Here is an 18162-nt window from a genome sequence, read left to right as displayed (position 1 = left end):
GTATTCAAGAGTCCTTCCTCAAGGGGACCCAGTGTGTCCTTCATTCAAGGGTTTCTGGATCTGTAAGCTGACTCAAGTCTAGGAATTAATTGAGAGACCGCGACTGTCTGTTTTTATGATTCAGATAAGATTTTATTCACTTGACCTAGATTTTTTTTTCTTACAAAAAATCAAATAAGAATTTGTAGTCTTCCTATTGATTTCACTTCAAGGAACATATAAAAGCTAGCCTACGTCATGGGTCTGCAGGAATCAGACTGTGCTGATAGCTGCTTTGACCCTGAGGTCTGCTATGGTAACCACATTCACCCTGACCTTGGTAGTTTAGCAAGGCAGCTTGGCCCCTGCCACACTGGGGTTTGATTACCCCCTTTGCATTTAGGTTTCCCAATTCGATGACTGCAGTTCCTACTGTGAGGCTTGGCCTACAGAGAAGAGTGATCACAGAGCTTTTCAAGGATGCTGGGCCTCTCCTCACAAATTTATTTCTCACAGTGTTGTTGAAAATTGTGTCTTCTACTTACTCTCAGTGTGGGTGAGTAGTTATTATATGACGGATCCACTCTCCCTATGCTTTTAATCCTTTCCACTACATTAAATCAAGGCAAGTCCAACCTGTCCACCTTTTGGTCCGTGTGTCAGCCAACCCAACACACTGTTAGAACCCTTTCTGATTCCCCAAGCTTCAACATTAAATGAAGAATCTCTGCTTAGTGAGCCCGGAACAACAAAAAAATTTAACTTAATACAACTTTATGTTCTTTTTACCATTGTTTCACACCCTTAGTATCCATTCCTACACTTGTTACCCAGATTTCTGTCTGTATGAATTAGAAAACTCAAATAATTCTTTTGGAGTGTAGCACACATCTTCCTGGGTCATACTTTGAACCTCAACTTTAGGGGCCAGCTGGGATTTTAGTTTGGTTATAGGGCTAGAAGCAGAGAGAGATGAGAGATGGGGTAGAGGTAAAGGGGTTCTCAGGAGAATTAAAATTGTCTTGCATAGCCTCAGAGGAGGCTATCTCTATTTGTTCAGACAGTGCAGAACTGATCCTCCCAGAGGGTGGAGATGAAGTAGAGAAGAAGATACCACTGGGGACAAGGAGGCCACTTCCACTAGAAAAGAAGACTCATCAGAATTTAGGAGCTCCATGTCCCAAACTTGATCAGCGACTTTCTATACAACCCCCATCCCAACTTACAGAATCTCATCAATGCTTCACTTTAACAGTAGACACTTTGTGAAGCTTGGAGTTCAACTTGCATTGTAATTAAACCAGTGTCAAGCTGAGATTCTGCATTCAATGTTAAGCAATCTCAGCCCTACAGTACAGGAGATAAGGGTCTCCTTCAGGGCACACACAGAAGTTTTAGGTCATTTATGCAGTACTTGAGCCACATAACACCCTTACAAACAAACCTAGAAATAATGTTTAACCAGCTCTCTGGGCATCCCATAATCCAGCCATATTGACACACAAAATTAACGATCACACCTGCCTAAAGCCACAAAGCTGGCAAATTTGGGGGCCCGGATTTGTAATCAGAAATTCCATTTCCAGAAACACGTTTTACCCACTAAGTTGCAATATCTAGGGATTATAGGCAGGATATCCTCAAGTTCCAAGACAGATAAGACAGAGAGTTAAACAGAGCAGAAACACTTTTACCACTTCATCCTTCTCACCAAAAAAAAAATCAACTCCCAAATATTAATAGCAACTTCTTTCTGTGTCACTGAAGATTTCATTATACCATTGATAGATTTCAGTGCTTCCCCTCCTGGGGGAGGATATCAAATGGCAGAGGTATACCTTGAGCTCCACTAAAGTACCAGTCCTCATTCTTAACATTGACAGATGAGTGTGTCCAGATATATTTTATCTTATTTGTTAATAACTATAATAAAAACCCAAACTCCCAATGATATAATTTTTAATATGTCATTTAGAACTGAATAAAATTTAGTCCTGTAATAATATATATCATATTTTTATGCTTTACTATATGCTTTTTTGAGTTCTGAAGAAAGATGCGAAATTAAAGCTAATGGAGCTGGTTGTGGGGGTGCACTGGCTTTTTACATGTGAACATCTCTGTATTTCAGAGCATTAAAATATATTTCTTTAAAATTAGAGTTAATAGAATTAGTAAACAAACCAAGCACTTAATTCCTCAAGTTTTATTTTTAAATCATCTACTTTAAATATAAATTATACAAATATTTCTTATTTTATAAAACTAGACATTCAGAGTTTTAGTACCATTTACAGTTGGTCAAGATCACAAAGGTAAAATCCATTTTTTTCAAGTATAGATGGTTTCCAGATTTTTGAAACAGGGGAGTCATTCTTCAAATGATCTATTTAGAAATTAACATATTCATAACAGATTTGAAGGCAAGATGGAAAAGGTGGAGACAAGTTCTGAAGCCAGAATGGGGAGCTGAGGAGGAGAGAGTTTAAGGAAGAACTGGGGAGTGGACGTCCGGAGATCCACCCATTTAGCCATGCTATTCAGACAACTTCTTAGGCAACTTTTGGAGCACCATAGACCACAATGTAAAAGGGATTATCCAACATAGTCTAGTGTAATTTAGATCATAAAATTATTACCATTTTTAAATCTTGTAAGTATATTAAAGTTATAGCTCTAATTAATATTTTAATTATATTTTATTTTAAAATGTGATGTTATATAATATACATATACATATTATTAAATGTTACATCTCATTTTATATATTGAATTTGAATTTTTTAATTTTCAAAAGTGGTGTACAGCATCCTGAGGCACTTACATTTTTGTCTCTGCTTGTGGCTAATATTTATCTCTTGACCATATCTGTCAAAATGAAAATTTAGATTTTACAGCAAAAAATTAAAGTAAATTATATGTACTGGACTTTAAATACAGTTCTCTGACACAACACTTAAGATGGCCAGCTTTACTCTTTTAAACTGTAGTTTGGAATTATCTTTGAGCATTGATGAATTTCTTTTGATTTTCTCTTATTTTCAGATCAACAAAGTGACTGTAATAAATCCTGATCCTGCCTTTGGTCTGGATATTTAGTAGCTCTGTATTTGTTTTCTTTGATAGCAACATGCATTAATATTTATAACCATTTTCCTTTGCAGCATCTCCCAGATGGCTCTGTGCCCAGTGCACATGTTGAATTTTATCTTTTACCATATCCCAGTGAAGTTCGTAGGAGGAAAACAAAATCTGTTCCAAAATGTACAGACCCCACTTACAATGAAATTGTAAGTATGAGTCATCTTTTGTCCAGTCATTTTGTATTTTTCTTACCATTTTTCAGCTTAACAACCAAATATGGAAAATTTGCAGTAATTGGCAGCATTATTTCATGAAGGAAAGATATTTTCCGAAATAGTAGCAGTATGCTTATCACTCTTCTAGATGCTATGGGCACTGGAAAATACAGATTCTGCTTTCAAAGCTCTTATAAACCAATTTGCAAGTTGTGGCTAACCTCCAGCAAGAGCCAAGACTTGTTTTGCATATTAACATTATTCCTGACTTCATCTTATTTTCTCTAACCTTATTCTCCTTTACCTGATTTTCCTTACCTAATAATTTCATCATATATTACCTTGGGTATATCAGTAAATCTCATAAAATCCCTTTTGAGAAAGTAAAAAATAAATACAAAATACAAATGGAAGTTAATGTATATTATAAATAGCTCTCTAATTTATTTGTAATGTGCAATTTGAACATTTAATTCTCTAACGTCTTTCTAAGGCAAGCTCCTACATTTATTCTCTTGATTCCATCCTTTCCCATCTCCTCTGCACCTTGCTCAGCTCCTTATTTGTGTTCCTTTTCTTATGGCTTTCTCATCCACAGGATCCTCCATTCAGAAATATTAAAAAACAAAAACAGAAAACTCCCCAACTCAGGCTTGCAAAGCAAATTTTCTTTCCCTCCCTATCACCTCCAAACTTTTCCAGAATTAACCCACATGACCTGCTTTCCTTTCATCTCTCCCTTTCACCCTTGAATGCTTTGCAATGTGGATTCTGACCTTTATTGATAGGAGTCTATTGATGCCCCTTGAATAAAGTACTAACTGCCAAATCCAAAGAGCCCTCCGGCTCTCATGCCTGGATCAGTTATACAACAGCACTACTGTCCACACCCCCATTCCTGAAATCTCCCTTTCACTTTTTGAGTTGTAACTTTTCTTAATTCTCTTCCGTTTTCGCTACCTACTTTCTCATTTTCGTTCATTGTTATTCTTTCTCTTAAAATATTATTGTTTGCTGAAGTTACATGATCCACCTTCATCTCCTCTTCCTGTATATACTCCCACAATTATCTTGAGGATCCACAAAGTTTTATCTATCACCTATAGGTAAGTTGCATCTGAATGGACTCCTAAAACCCTGGTTTCTGTCTCAAGCTTTTTTTTTTTTTGAGATGGAGTGCCTCACTCTGTGTCAAGCAGGCTGGAGTGTAGTGGCACAATCTCAGCTCACCACAACCTCCACTTCCCAGGTTCAAGCAATTCTCCTGTTTCAGCCACCCAAGTAGCTGGGATTACAAGCTCCCACCACCACATCCGGCTAATTTTTGTATTTTTAGCAGAGATGAGGTTTGCCATGTTGGTCAGGCTGGTCTCAAACTCCTGACCTCAGGTGATCCGCCCGCCTCAGCCTCCCAGAATGCTGGGATTACAGGCGTGAGCCACCACACCCAGCCTCTCTCACACTTCTACCTGATTACTGGAGAGCTCCATCTGAATGTCTCATAGGCACTTTTAGATCAGGTTTTCCTGCATTCATTCTTTCTTTTATAGATGGTATCTTTGCTGTCAAAACTAAGAAACTCTTTGCCTAGCACTGAGTCTCAAAGATTTTCTCTTACATTTTTTTCTAAAAGTTGTACAGTTTTACATTTTACATTTAAGTACATTATCCATTTTGAGTTAAATTTTTAATAGAATGTGATGTTTAAGTCAAGGCTCTTTATTTCCCCACTGTGGATACCAATTATTCCAGCACTATTTGTTGAAAAGGTAATTTTTCCTCCACTGAATTTCTTTTGTACCTTTGTCAAAAATTAGTGGGAATATTTGTGTTCTTATACTCTTTTTGTTGCCCCATACTTAGCCATATTTTCAGATCACACCCGACAGCTTGTCATTCCCTGAATGGACTTTAGGATTTTGTGATAAAACTCATGCCACCATTCACCTCTCTCTGCTCTTCTCTGCCTGCTTTGAGACTGATCTCAGATGTGAACTCTGTGAACACTGTCACCTCGTGGACTTACACCACATTTTTAATCCTTTCTTCAGTCCTACACAGTTTTTCCTCTAGTATATCATAAACTTCTCCAGGGCGGGATAAATGTCTTATCCTTTTTAATATTTTTAACACTTAGTTACCTCTAAAAAGATGTGTAATAAATATTCGGGGCAGTTTTATATGTGACACTTTGTGTGGTGTGTGTGTGTGTGTAAAATGCAAATACATGTATATACTGCATATAGAGAGAGAAAGAGATTCTCTAAACTAGTAAGGAAAATTATTTTGACACTATTATGTGTCATGATGTCAACAGTGAGAAGTGTACACTTCCCAGCAATGTATCACTGTTTCTTTTCATACTTTTTGAGTACAAGTCTCCATGCCTCACTATCAAGAAACTTCTCAGACCCTGTGCGAGGCGTGAGCATTTTCAGTATAAGAAAACATGTAATAACAAGAAACCACTAACAATTCAGAATAATTTAAATATAAACTTGTGTTTTATTTCAAGCTTTAGGTATTATAAGAAAACAGCAGTAAATATATATTCGTGGAAGATTATTTTATAATTCTTGGTGTGCACATAACTTTTCTGAGGGCTTGCAATAATCTAGGTCCTCACACATCCATACTCCACTGATTAAAAATCACTACAAATCTTTCTCAATTGATCTATACTTGTCGCATGAATAGACACTTTATATTTTGGACACATTTTAAATTGCTTCAAAAACCATTGCCCATGCATAGCCAATTCCGATCAGACCATAATCCAATCAAGCAGAAATTTGAAGTAGTGTATGCATAAGTGACAATTTTAGTAGTGCAGGCATTAGGACAGTAAGAGGTTTCTACATCATATAAACAATTCTAGCAGCGAAGCTGGTTGAATTCTAAGAGCCAAAGGGAAAAAAGGCCACAATGGCTAATTTAATTTTTTTCACTCTGTGTCTGTATCAACACAACAAGAATATTTATAAGAAATGCAAAGAAGCACACTAGATTTTAACTCTGATTTTACTTTCTCTTGCCCTCAGTAGTGATGTAGGACCCCATCTTTGTGTCGAACTCCTCAGTCTCTTGTGTGCAACCTCAAGAACACCTTACTAGATGTCTTTACCAATAAACCCAGTGCTTATTAGAGAGCCCAGTGAGTTATCACAGGGCATCTACCTTGTTTTAAACTTTTCCTCCGCTTCCGCCACCTCACCGAGTACTGCTGCATCAACCACTCACCACAGCTGGGATTTCTCAAACTGTAAAAGCCGTGTGCTGTTCTGTGAAGTGGGAGAGGATGACCTCACTCTCCTCTTTATATAAATCTCTTAGAGGAGTACAAAGAAGATATTACATTGCATACCAATGTCTTACAAAGCCTTTTGTGAAAATAGTTCTTTTTATTTTTATTCCTATCCTCCTTTCTCTTTAATATCCAGAGATGAGAAAGGCTGGGTCGGGGACACAGACAAGTGACAGAGTCTCCACCCTTCACATACTGAGGCTTTCATGTAGGGCCAAGCTTGTCTATTTGACCCTTTGCAGAGTGAGCCCCATTAGGCTTCATCAGCAGTCTCCCTGAAAACCCCTGTCATTTACAAATCCCAGTGATAGGCACGGCTGGTCTCAAGATGGGGCTGGGGCTGGGGGTGTGAGTGCTCAGGGAACTGCCATACAGCTTGAAGAAGCAGAGCTGAGATTCTGGGCTCCAAAGTCTCTTTCCACGCCATTACTTTTGCCATCTTGTTAAAAACCATCATTTTTCTCACAATTCATTAGAAATACAGAATTTCTACCCTATGACAAAATTACATGCTTATAATCAATATATTTTGTATATTGTAATCTTTTCTTATATATTATTCTGTTGTAAGGTATAAAGGGAAAATTAGAAAGAGCAGAACAGGAATGTTCTATGCATTTTACATGCCTTAAAATATCCTGCAGAATATACAGTGATTACTTAGCACAATGCCAAGTCTATGGCACACTCAGTAAGCTATAGTTATTGTTATCTGTGTTATAATTTTATTGCTACTTCAACGTGATGAAAATTGTATTTGTAAGTGAAGACAATGTGACCCAGAAGCCACACAACTATATATCAAGCCCAGAACTGCCTGATTCCAAAGCTCATGGTTACCGCACTACACTATGCTGTGTTATTCCTACCTGTCTCCACCCACAGAGTACTCCTCTTCTCACTTTTGAACTCTTTCTTTCATTATCCTGCCTCCTCTACTACTTCCCACAAGCACTAGCGACACTTCAGTTCCTATCTTGTTCTCATTTCAATCATGAAAATACACGTTAGAATTATTTACTAGACCCTTGTGTCAACTAATGTTCAGTACATTCTTGGAATGTTCCGTATATGGTAATAGATATGAATTACCTTAAGTGCTTTCTATTAGACATACTAATTCCAAACCCACACATTTAGTTATTTGTCAGAAGGTAGTAAAGACTTAGCTCATGCCTACAGGTAAAAATTATTAGAAAGAGAAATTAAAAGAGCTATTTATTTTTGGTTCTGAGTATGTACCAGAATCATTTTTTTTTTTTGGTTCTGAATATGCAGAATATATATTAAATCCTTTGACGAAAGGTCTCAAAGAATATAATCGTCTCTGTACTTCGCTAACATTAGCCACTAATTATTCTTTTTTTTTTTTTTTTTTTTTTTTTTGAGGCAGAGTCTCGCTCTGTCGCCCGGACTGGAGTGCAGTGGCCGGATCTCAGCTCACTGCAAGCTCCGTCTCCCAGGTTTACGCCATTCTCCTGCCTCAGCCTCCCGAGTAGCTGGGACTACAGGCGCCCGCCACCTCGCCCGGCTAGTTTTTTGTATTTTTTAGTAGAGACGGGATTTCACCGTGTTAGCCAGGATGGTCTCGATCTCCTCACCTCGTGATCCGCCCATCTCGGCCTCCCAAAGTGCTGGGATTACAGGCTTGAGCCACCGCGCCCGGCCCACTAATTATTCTTTGCTCAGTTAAAAAGAGTACTTACTATTTAACAACATTATGGATGAGCCAAAGCGATTAGAATAAATATTTATCATCTATAATGTGCAATGATTACATGTTTATAAAACTTCAGTCACTTTTAAGAAAGTAACATTTTTTTTTTTTTTTTTTTTTTTGAGGCGGAGTCTCGCTCTGTCGCCCGGACTGGAGTGCAGTGGCCGGATCTCAGCTCACTGCAAGCTCTGCCTCCCGGGTTTTTACACCATTCTCCTGCCTCAGCCTCCCGAGTAGCTGGGACTACAGACGCCCGCCACCTCGCCCGGCTAGTTTTTGTATTTTTTAGTAGAGACGGGGTTTCACTGTGTTAGCCAGGATGGTCTCGATCTCCTGACCTCGTGATCCGCCCGTCTCGGCCTCCCAAAGTGCTGGGATTACAGGCTTGAGCCACCGCGCCCGGCCTAAAGTAACATTTCTTAATATTTCTTAATAAAACCGAGGGAAAAAAATAATTAAAAACTTTGGAATTTAAAATAAATAAAGTAATAAAAAACTTTGAAAGTTCAAATGTTTGTATTTTAACCAGGAAAGCAATTAATTCCTAAAGTCACTTCTTGAAGCTTTTAGCTTGCTAAATACCTGGGAGACTCAATTCTGTCTGGAAGGGTTTTCTCCAGTCAATTGATGCAAAATATTAAGAAACAACTGTTCCTTTTTGTGTATTTGATGGATCTTTTTCAGCTATAATTTATTGGTGTCTAATATGTTCCAGGCTTTGTAGCAAGCCTTATATTCATTATCTCATTTCTTCCTCCCTATAATGCTAAAAGGTAAGGATTATCATCGTTATGCAAATGAGAAAACACACAGTTGACAACAGGTTCATGAAAATATAAATTATTGATATGTTTTTTAAAAACTTACAATTTATGACTTATTCATACAATTCACAGAGTCCTTAGCCAGATTTCCCCATTTTTCTGCATCATGTACAGTCACACTTTGAGGGTTCCTTTCTCTGTCTTCTCTGTAAAATAAGAGAGGAGTTCATCAGCTGAACATGATGCAGGAAGAAAAATGGAGAATAGTTCAGACAGTTCAAAATAGCCACTTAGAGAAAAGGAAAAGGAGTTTACTCTGAAGTCCTGGAAAGATTTCCAGGCAGCATTGGGTGTCCAGTTGTTAAAAAACATGAATTACAGTGGTTAGGATTCTGAGATTTTTTTTTTTGAGACGGAGTCTCGCTCTGTCGCCCAGGCTGGAGTGCAGTGGCAGGATCTGAGCTCACTGCAAGCTCCGCCTCCCGGGTTCACGCCATTCTCCTGCCTCAGCCTCCCGAGTAACTGGGACTACAGGCGCCCGCCACATCGCCCGGCTAGTTTTTTTGTATTTTTTTAGTAGGGACGGGGTTTCACCGTGTTAGCCAAGATGGTCTCGATCTCCTGACCTCGTGATCCACCCGTCTCGGCCTCCCAAAGTGCTGGGATTACAGGCTTGAGCCACCGCGCCCGGCCAAGGCAACACTTAAAATCCTTTATTATCCCAGGAAAACTCAATAGGTGAAATGGAATAATGTGAATGAGCAACACTAGAAAACTAAACCATAATCTCCTGTATGGAATGAGAGTAGAGGTAGCCAAGAACACACACATGGATCAGGGTAGATGGCATTCGCATATCAGATTGTATCTCATGCCCTTTGATTGAACTTATTTACTTGTTAAGTGAATCATTATTCAGAGCCACTAGCAGATTGATCTGGAACTGAATTTCACTGATAATGTAATGAAAGGTAGGCCTATGCTGTGCAAAGTACTGGGAAACTGAATCTATGCCCACAGGGGAGGCCGCCCAGTGAACTCAGAGGGCTGCCCTCTGAAGTCGTCTCCTCTGCTTCTTTTTGGCATATATTGAGAAAGTTTCTATCTTGTGACTTGCCTGTAAAAAGCAAGCAGATTTGTAGCAGTATATGAAATTCCTTTTCTAAATGTGTTCTAAGACATTTCCCTGGTAACCATGCCAGCTTTCCACTCAGTTCTCTCCTCCTTTCATGATAAATAACTAATTTCTTTGCAGTAATATACCTTTACGTTGCTTTACCACTGCGAGTTGCCGATGGACGTGTAACTTACTTCCTGGACGTTATGAAAGGACAGCTGAACAGATCCCTTTTGAAAAAAAAAAAGTCACAAAAAAAGAACAAGACTTGAAACTGTATATAAAGCATAATTACAAGTCAGATTCTGAATCAGTGATTATATATAGAAAACAAAAAGAACATCAAAATGTTAACTGTAATTATCTCCCAATGGTGAAAATTCCAATTATTTTCTTCCTTTTTGGTATTTTTTGTTTGTTGGTTTCATACAGATTTTATTTAATGAACGTGTATTTTCATAATTTAAAAATTAGCAATTTTGAATAAATAAAAGTAACCATAGTATTACTTCTGCACATGTACAAGAAAATATCATTGTGCCGCATTTAAGTAGCAAAGGGAAATCATAGAAATTGGTCTGTTTTATGGTCACAAAGATGGGAAGCATAAAGACTGGGGATTCCAAAAGAGGGAAGAAGGAAGAAGGAGAACAACAGTGGAAAAACTACCTGATGGGGTCTATGTTCACTACTTGGGTAACATGATCATTAGAAGCCCAAACCACAGCATCACGCAATATACCCCTGGTACAAACCTGCATGTCTATTCCCCTAAATCTAAAATTGAAAACAAAAATTGGTCTGTTTTTCCTTAGTAACCTTCAACACAGAAGAATGATGTTCTTTCTTTATTTTTATGAATGCATAATAGCTGTACATATTTACAGGATATAAAAGGTGAATAATATTTAAATTTCTTCCTAGAGAGTAATTTACCATCTTTCTAAATATAGAGTGGGCAATTCTTAGTAGAATCAGTAAATTCTAAGATTCTTACAAAAATAGCCTGTCATTAAACTATGTTATGTTAGCAGAACCTTTAGCTTTTCAGAATAAAAGTTAGAAATAAAAGAGTCTGACATTAACCTATCTGTGCCAGGGTACAAGATATTAGCAGCTAATTTTTTTTTTATTAAAAGCAATACTCAAAAAAGAGATGTATTTAAGCATTTCTGAATTATATTTTCATTGTTTTCTCCCTTTTTAGGTAGTATATGATGAAGTCACAGAGCTCCAAGGACATGTCTTAATGCTTATTGTGAAGAGTAAAACTGTATTTGTGGGAGCAATTAACATCCGACTCTGTAGTGTCCCACTCAATGAAGAAAAATGGTACCCATTAGGAAACAGTATAATTTGACCATTGCTATGAACATCTGCATTATTCATTAACTACTTGTATTTTTTTTCACTTCTGGGCCTCTGAATCTCATAAGTAAGGCATCTTTGTTGTGAAAGATAGCACAGGGTATTAAGGACACCAAAAAAATCAGAATTAGTCTTTTGTGTTGTTTATTTTCTACCTGTGCTTTCACTGTTTTTTTCATAATCTTTTCTCCTTTAGTGGAGTACTGATTGCATGAAATTTGATGTGTAAAATAATAAAAGACCTTCATTAAATGATTTTAATATATTTTCAATTAAACATAGGTTTACATTTGTTTTAATTGTGTGCCTACAGTTAAAAACAGTATTTCTAATGTATTTTATAAGAAATACAATCATATAAATAAACCTCATCAATTAATTCACGATCTAGGTATACCTGTAATCAATTTTTAAAATTTAAATTATATATACCTATATACCTACTCATAATCTTACTTATTGAGGGAATTGGTATATTTCAGCAGAATGCTGTATTATTTTCTATCAGAAAACAAAAACATAAATCCTGAAATCCTTAAATTCAATTGTTGGCAAAAACTTCTTTGTAGTTTTTCACCCTCTTCACCACCAATCAATTCATTGTCACTGGATTTCTCCCACCCAGAGGCATGATTTAAACTTGGTTATGCCTGGACTCCAAGATCTGAAACTCTGAAACTCTCCCTTCTGATCAAATTTCTTATCTATGCACATTATTTTCCTTACTTCTCAACCTACTTTCATAGTCACCATTACCATGGCAAACTATCCCACAGATTTCCACCTGCACAGTGGGTAAAATTTAATGCACTATGCCACATTCTTTAAAACAATCAAAAAAAGTTTTTAATCTTGCTATTCAAATTACTGAAAAAATTTAAATCCCTGCTTATTCAATGTTTTCCTGTGTATGAGTGAAATAAAAAACTAAGCTTTTTCCCATCACCTCCTATATATCATATGAGCATGTAAATGTATTCATTGAAAATTATTTGAGTGTGTGATATGAGCTAATATGGGCTCATTTGAAATGCATGATCACGCAAGTCAAGTGAGCCCTTAATTCTGTATGTTCTTAGTCCATTACTCTCCCTTTCTGCTGGACGATTATACACCCTTCTCTCTGCTGAAACCTCAGCATCTCCTCCCTTAATCCTCACTCTCAGCTGATGGCATTGTTTCCTACATCACTTAAAAATTAGAATCAGTCAAAAGAAACTGTCACAGACTTTCATGACTGCATCTACCCAGGTAAGCAAATTCCATGTTCCGCCTTTATGCTTATCACCAGAGAAGAGCTACCCATGCTCCTATCCCAAACCAGTCTCCCAACTTGTACATTTGACCCCATCTCCTCTGAACTACTTCAAAACATTGCTACTGAAATCCTCTTCTACTCAAAGCATCATTTCTGTACTGTCTACTGGATAATTCTGGACAGCATGCAACCATGATGTTATGTCTTCCATCATAAAATTAAAACTTTCTCGTTACCCTGCTTCCCTGCCAAATGCTGACCCATTGCCCTGCTCCTCTTTGCAGCAAAACTCTTCAAAACGGTTGTCTTTACTGCCTCTGGTTTCTTGCCTCCAATTTTCTCTTAGAGCTATTGTAAGCAAGTATTTGCTCCCACCATTTCAATGAAATTACTTTAGTCAAGATCACTACTGACCTCCAGTTAGCTAAATCCAAAGGTTATTTTTCAGAACAATTCTAATTTACTTGTCAACAGTATTGGATACAATGAGTAAGTCTATCTTCCTGGATATATTTTCTTCATTTGACTTCCAATACCCTACATCGTCTTGTGCTTCCTTTTAGTTATAGTTTAGTTTAGCTTCGTTTCCTTTTTGTCTCTCCTTCTTAGTCTTCTGTGTGGGAGCATGCTCCTCTCCACCACTTCCAGTGCTGGAGTTTCCCAGGGCTCACCATTTGCTCCCCTTTCCCATCAAGCTTAACTCCTTTAATGATCTCATCTACTCTCAAGGCTTTAAATATCATCTGAACACTGATGAGGATTCCCAGTTTTATAACTCCAACCCAGAATACCTCCCAGATTCCAGAGATGAGTAACAAATTACCAACTTAATATCTCCCTTGAATTGCTAATAAATATCCCAAACTCAGTATCTCCAGCAGTACACAGGGATCAGGGAAAATATTAGGGCTCTTTTCCCCCAGACCTGTTTCCCCTCCTAGTTGATGTCAAACCCATCGTTCAGTTGTTAAGAGCAAAAAACTTGAAGCTAACCCAAATTTCTCTCTATATGTGTGTGTGTGTGTGTATATACACACACATTTTTTAAGAGAATTACTTAGGATTTTTTTTTAATCCTTGCCCTTCAAATTACTGAAAAAATGTAAACTCTTGCTAATTAAATGTTTTCCTGTGTATGAAAAAAATTAAGCTATTTTGTATGTTCATTTACATAACCATATAAACACATAAAAGTCTATACATGTATTAACTGAGAAATGTGAGTGCCTGATATGAGAGCTGATATGGGCTCATTTGAAATACATGAAATATGTGATATTTACATAACTGGAATATAAATATATGTGTGCATGTGTGTGTGTGTGTGTGTGTATGTGTATATATATATATATGTATATATATATATATATATATGTGTATATATATATATATGTGTGTATATTCCAGTCCATCAGGAAGTCCTGTTGGCTCCACCTTCAGAATATTTCCCAAATCCAATCACCAACCACTTATCACTCTCCACCGGAAAATACTCTGGTCCAACTTACTGCTCTCATCCTTGGCCTGGATTATATAATTGCCTTCTAAACAGTTTCCTCCTCTCTATGCTTACTCTGCCCCTTATAGTCTATTCTCAACACAGCAACAGGAATGGTTAGATCATTCTTCGGTTCAAAACTCTGCAGGGGCTTCTAATCTCAGAGTAAAAGCCCAAGCCTTTAAAAGAAACCTAAAAGGCCCTATGTGAGCTGACCTCCCATCCTCATCCCTCTGATTTTAACTCTTATTATATCCTCCTATGCTTATAACATTCAATCAACACTGGCCTCCTTTCTGTCTCCTGGACACTCCAGGCACACTTCATCCCTGGGACCTTTGATCAGGCAACTCCTTCTTCCCAAAATGTGCCTTTGTGCCCTGTATCCATTTTCCTAGCTCCCTTACCTCTCTCAAATCCTGCTCAGATGTCTCCATCTCTGCCGGGCCTACCTTGAACACCCTATGTGAGATGTTGCAAGCTATCCTGTCCCTGGAAACACATCAGATCTTTCCTACTCTGCACCACTTGTATCTTATGCACTTATCACCTTTGAACATTTTATATAATTTACTTATGTATTTTGCTTATCATTTATGTTTTGTCTCCCTTCACTAGGCAATTAGCCATAAGACTATCAAGAAGTTTAGTTCACTGACAGTATAGACTTAGATCCAGGCAAGAGAAGTTCTTGCCCTGATGTCCTCACCATAAAGAACCTTGCCTTCTCTAGTTGTGAATCAGCAACACCCAAAGCCCTCATTCTAGACCACAGTCTAGGTACCTAAGGACCCTGGAACTTCCTGCCTGAACAGCCTTTGAAGGCCTTTTCTCTAGATCCATTCATCTGAAGTCAGACTCACCACCAATGGGAGCAATGCCTGGGCTCCAAGGATAACCAAGGCAAGGCTCCTTGCAGGGTATATGAATGTCACTGGAATGTGCCAGTTGATTGTTCACAGACATGTGCTTGAGGTGACCACAGGGCAGGACGGAGCCAGGGGCAGGAATAAATAGCAGGACATGAAGGAGGTTGAGGATAAGGACCAGCTCTTTTCATTCCATCATAACTCAGCAGGGATCTCTAAGGTATCTCAAAAAAATCTCTCAAGGATCTCAAAAAGCTCATCCCTCCAGGTGTTTAAAAAAAGTATATTTATTATTGGAGGAGAATAAAACATATTTGCTTTGTTAGTTTGTTAGTTTTATGTGTAACTTTTAAACGTAGGCAGATGATATGTGAGTATTACGGACTAAATCATGTAGTCCCCAAAAGTGATATGTTGAAGTCCTAACCCCAGGTACCTCAGAATGTGAACTTATTTGGGAAAAAGAAAAAAAGGTTACTAAAGATGTAATTAGTTAAGATGAGGTCATATGGAGTAAGGTGGCCCCTAATTCACCAGTCACATATAAGTATATGACTGATATACTTATGAAAGGGAGAAATGTGGTCACAGATCTACACAGAAGGAAAATGTCATATAAACATGAAGGTGGAGATTAGAGTGATGTATCTACAAGTCAAGGAATGCTAAAGACTGCCAGAAAACCACCGCGAACTGGGAAAGAGGCATGGCAGAGATTCTCCCTCACAGCCCTCAAAAGGAGCCAACCATTGATCTTGGACTTACAACCTCCAAAGCTGTGGGAGAAAAATATTGTTTAAGCCGCTTGGTGCATGATATTTTGTGACAGCAGTCCTAGCTAGCTAATATATTGAGTCATCATCTGTTGTGTTGTCCCAGCCCCACAAACACTTGGCACAATGTTTTTTAAAATGTGTGAATTATCACCTAGACAAATGATTAAATGGCACAGCAGTAGAAGAAAAGCAAGGTCCCAGTCTTCACTCACATTCAACAATGTTGCAAAGTTCCTTTAGGCTTTATATATTTATATTTTATTTGTTCCCTACTAGAAACCTCATGAGGTAGGAAAGAAAGAATTACTATGTCTCTAGAGAGTAATAACATTGAATTGTCTCATAGCAACATATCTTTCTACTCAAGTGAAATCTTACATTGAATATATATATGTTCAGAATGTACATATTCTGTCTCACACACAGAGAGAGAGAAAGAAGGAGACTGATTTTAGGCTAAGTGGGGATGAGGGAGCTGGAAGCTTAGGACACACAGTCACCCCCTCAAAGCCCTACCTGTCATTCTCATCCTTAAAGTCTCCTGGAAGCTTCTGCAAAAACTAAGACATCTCAAAAAGCACAGGTTAGAAAGAAATGAGGTTCTAGATCATTGCCTGGCTACTAATATAATAAAACAAAGTGGTTGTAGTAGCAGAAACCCATTTCCAGCATTGGCAGCATGGTTTGAGTCAGGAGTTCATTCTCAGAGGAAATGGATTATTGAGAAGCCAGCATTAGTCACATCTTACCCAAGCCAAAAGTGAAGATTTGATAGTATGCAGGAAAAATTCCAGCCACAAAAGCATTTTTTCAGCAACTTGAACTCTCATGATGTAACACAAATATTACAAATTTATGTATATATTATTTCCTAGCACAAAATCTTGAATACTCTCAATGCAATGGGCTTCTTGGCCAAGTCTCACCTGCTGGACCTGATATTTGAACAGTGACTGAATTCATAATGTGTTGCAAGCTCTAGTAAGGTTGTAGCTTAAAATTCTTAACTCCAGACACAGGTATGCCTGACTACTACCTAAACTTCACCAAATTATGTTCCTCTGTATGTGTGCATGCTATTTTGAAGTGGCTTTAGTGTGACAGAGTACTGGAGGAGACAAAACTAAACGAGTTCAAGTGGTGTGTTTATATACCTCAGTCACCTCAACCACATGGTGTTAAGTAGACTGTGAGTTTAATAATTAATGGAAAGACACTCATTATTAGAGTTCAGAGATTCAAACTACAGCTGCAATTATAGGAGGGAAGTGGATTTTATTAATGTTTAAGGCAAAATATAGGAACTCTTTATATAAAGAGAAAATGCCCTCTTCCTAGGCTGAGGTTCAGAAATAAGTGACTGAGATTATTGCACGCCCCAAAATTGAGAAAGCAATTTAAAGGACTATGCCTGTTAGCCTTCTGGCTCCATGATTCCAATTTACCCCAAGAATCAAGAAATAACTTGAATAGCTTAAAACAGAGCCTCATTTTCTGATAGTTTCTTACTATCAGAGCAACGGTAGTGGAAGAAGGAAAATAAAACAGAACGTGTCAAACTGAGTAGTCATGAGAAAGATACTGCCTTAAAAGAAATATTGGGATCTCAAAACATAGACTGGGCAGGTATGAAGGGGAAATGAAATGCTAAGAGCCGGAAAAGAGAACTATAAAGTTAAAAAGGTAATATACTCAAGTCCAACTTCTCTTGAAGAAGGTAATAGAAAAGAGCAATGCATTTTAGTTGTTGCCATTTCCCAAATAAAGACCAGTCATAAGAAAATCTATCAGATAAAAAAAGGAAAAGTCTTGGAGAGCAGATATAATGATGTCCTGGAAAGACTTAGAATGACACTTGTTTTTTAAAATTCCTCTTAATGTATCAGCATTTTTGTAAGAACAATCAAATCACCTTTTCCTTCAAAACTGGGATAGATCTTTCAAGTGGTTAAGAAAATTTGGTGAGACTTCAGCCCGAAATCCCAGAAAGATCGGTATAAAGGATGAAAAGTCATCTGTGTCAACTGCAAAGGAACAAAATTATTGCCACAGGGTTCCCTGAGGAAAAATATTTGGAAAATTTGTGGAACTGTTATTCTAGATAAAAGTAAAGCAAAGAGAGGACTTATTAAAAGGGAATCAGACAAGATGATTCCAGTTGCATACTTGGTCTGGATCAGCTCTCGATCTGATAAGATTATCTTTTACATGGA

At 37.6% G+C, this 18162-nt stretch overlaps 1 protein-coding gene across 1 annotated transcript in view; it reads left to right on the top strand.

The window, feature by feature from the left end:
- Positions 1-11931, top strand: part of PIK3C2G (phosphatidylinositol-4-phosphate 3-kinase catalytic subunit type 2 gamma) — a 408211-nt gene extending 396280 nt beyond the window's left edge. The window contains exons 32-33 of the mRNA XM_033222744.1: positions 3144-3269; positions 11388-11931. Of these exons, the coding sequence (XP_033078635.1) occupies positions 3144-3269; positions 11388-11540 (279 nt within the window). The 3' untranslated portion in view covers positions 11541-11931. The remainder of the gene's footprint in view (positions 1-3143; positions 3270-11387) is intronic.
- Positions 11932-18162: the final 6231 nt, after the last annotated feature.

This window comes from Trachypithecus francoisi, unplaced genomic scaffold, assembly GCF_009764315.1.
Source record: "Trachypithecus francoisi isolate TF-2019V2 unplaced genomic scaffold, Tfra_2.0 Lachesis_group11, whole genome shotgun sequence".
NCBI lineage: Eukaryota > Metazoa > Chordata > Mammalia > Primates > Cercopithecidae > Trachypithecus > Trachypithecus francoisi.
The sequence above is the reverse complement of the archived record's forward strand: the minus strand, read 5'-3'. Positions and strand labels throughout refer to the sequence as shown.